At 49.9% G+C, this 2,500-nt stretch overlaps 1 protein-coding gene across 1 annotated transcript in view; it reads left to right on the top strand.

The window, feature by feature from the left end:
* LOC114560142 (fibroblast growth factor receptor substrate 2) overlaps window positions 1–2,500 on the top strand; it is a 19,168-nt gene that overhangs the window by 12,624 nt on the left and 4,044 nt on the right. The window contains exon 5 of the mRNA XM_028585293.1: window positions 2,300–2,422. Coding sequence (XP_028441094.1) covers window positions 2,300–2,422 — 123 coding nt within the window. The remainder of the gene's footprint in view (window positions 1–2,299; window positions 2,423–2,500) is intronic.

Raw genomic sequence — 2,500 nt, 5'->3', positions numbered from 1 at the left:
ATGGCCAGAGCTGCAGGAACGAGCCCGCAGATGGATGCGTGCTGCCGGGAGGGGCTTGTCAACGGTGCAGTTAGGTCTCCACGCCCTGGTAGTTGTTCTGTGTGCTATTGTGTAGCTGAATAACAGTTAATGTGTTACGGTAACATACCTACCTTATTCAGCCTGTTGTTCTGTGTGCTGTTGTGTAGTTGACAGACAGGCTGTTTTTGGTCTTGGATTTTGTGAAGTAAATTTCTAAATAAATGCGATTTATAGTCCGGAAAATACGGTACGTAGGAGGGAGGAGCCTGGCTAGAAGTACGTAGGAGGGAGGAGCCAGGCTAGAAGTACGTAGGAGGGAGGAGCCAGGCTAGAAGTACGTAGGAGGGAGGAGCCAGGCTAGAAGTACGTAGGAGGGAGGAGCGTGGCTAGAAGTACGTAGGAGGGCGGAGCCAGGCTAGAAGTACGTAGGAGGGAGGAGCCAGGCTAGAAGTACGTAGGAGGGCGGAGCCTGGCTAGAAGTACGTAGGAGGGAGGAGCCAGGCTAGAAGTACGTAGGAGGGAGGAGCCTGACTAGAAGTACGTAGGAGGGAGGAGCCTGGCTAGAAGTACGTGGGAGGGAGAAGCCTGGCTAGAAGCACGTGGGAGGGCGGAGCCAGGCTAGAAGCACGTGGGAGGGAGGAGCCTGACTAGAAGCATACGTGGGAGGGAGGAGCCTGGCTAGAAGTACGTGGGGGGAGAAGCCTGGCTAGAAGCACGTGGGAGGGAGGAGCCTGGCTAGAAGCACGTGGGAGGGAGGAGCCTGGCTAGAAGCACGTGGGAGGGAAGAGCCTGACTAGAAGTACGTAGGAGGGAGGAGCCTGGCTAGAAGTACGTAGGAGGGAGGAGCCAGGCTAGAAGTACGTAGGAGGGAGGAGCCTGACTAGAAGTACGTAGGAGGGAGGAGCCTGGCTAGAAGTACGTAGGAGGGAGAAGCCTGGCTAGAAGTACGTAGGAGGGAGGAGCCTGGCTAGAAGTACGTAGGAGGGAGGAGCCTGGCTAGAAGTACGTAGGAGGGAAGAGCCTGACTAGAAGTACGTAGGAGGGAGGAGCCAGGCTAGAAGTACGTAGGAGGGAGGAGCCAGGCTAGAAGTACGTAGGAGGGAGGAGCCAGGCTAGAAGTACGTAGGAGGGAGGAGCCAGGCTAGAAGTACGTAGGAGGGAGGAGCCAGGCTAGAAGTACGTAGGAGGGAGGAGCCAGGCTAGAAGTACGTAGGAGGGAACATTCTTACCATGTAGCTACTGTAGACTATTGTATAATACTTAAGTGCTCTAAGTGCAAGCTGGTTTTTGAAGATGAAAATAAGGTTAAATTTGTTCATGTCACCCTATCAATATATCTTACCGGCAATTTTATAAAATCCGTCTTTTATGGACATGGTCGATAAATGTCCAGGGAACACACTGAAGCTATTTATGTACCCCTGCAGTGCGAGGACCACCTTGCGAATGGTTCAATGGTTCCCTAGGTTCTCCGCATCACCGACAGCATACAAGTAAAACACAATACATACCATTTACGGTACAGTAAGTGCATGGCTTTGACAAGTCACATTCGTTATGGGCGGCTCAAGAAGTTCGCAAAGATAAGTTATTGCTTCCGCGGAAAATCTGTATCTTTCAAACAAGTAAGTATCAGGAAAGTCAAGGGGATTTTGTCTGTCCCTAAAAACTCTTTCTCTACGAAGTGCTCGTCTAACAATTGGCGCTGAGATGTCCGCAGGATTTGGAAGAAAAGCTGAAGCCATTGCAATGATTACAACAGAGAACAGAAGCTGGGAATTAATTACGTCACCTATATGTTTCTTTGTTCACCACTGATTGGTCAAACTTCAGACTGAGATCTCGAATCCAGAACATAACCTGCCCCGGAGCAGGTTAGCCGTGCAGCGTAACACCGATTAAAGCCTAGCTACTTTCACAGTACCTAAAACCAAGGGTTGGTGGAAACTAAACTGAAACATAGCTGGCTAGCCACCTAAACCAGCTTCATGGTAGAGGCCCCAGACGGGGCAGTTTTAGTTTTTACTTTCCTGCTACGTTACAGAGACAGCTCACGTAGTGGGAGGTACAACATGCATGCAAAGATCTGTACCATAATGTGTAATGTTATCATTTCTTTCAGCCCTGGCTGTTACTGATGCTCTGTGTAACAGTAACTATTATAACGTATAAGCTGTCTGTCTGGTTTCTGTCCTGGTTCTGTTTGTTCGTCACCAACATGAACAGAAACAAAGTGAGCGGAGATGTTAAAGAGTTTTTATTGGTTTTGTGTTTTCAGGTATTTTTGCGTTCAAATGTTCCCGAGCCGAGGAGATCTTCAACATGCTGCAGGAGGTGATGCACAGCCACAGCATCAGTGTTGTGGAGGAGGCAGTGCTGGAGCCCAGCCACACTCCTACAGGTACACACACACACACACACACACACACACACACACACACACACACACACACACACACACAGACACACACAGACAGAG

This window comes from Perca flavescens, chromosome 8, assembly GCF_004354835.1.
Source record: "Perca flavescens isolate YP-PL-M2 chromosome 8, PFLA_1.0, whole genome shotgun sequence".
Taxonomy (NCBI): domain Eukaryota; kingdom Metazoa; phylum Chordata; class Actinopteri; order Perciformes; family Percidae; genus Perca; species Perca flavescens.
The sequence above is the reverse complement of the archived record's forward strand: the minus strand, read 5'-3'. Positions and strand labels throughout refer to the sequence as shown.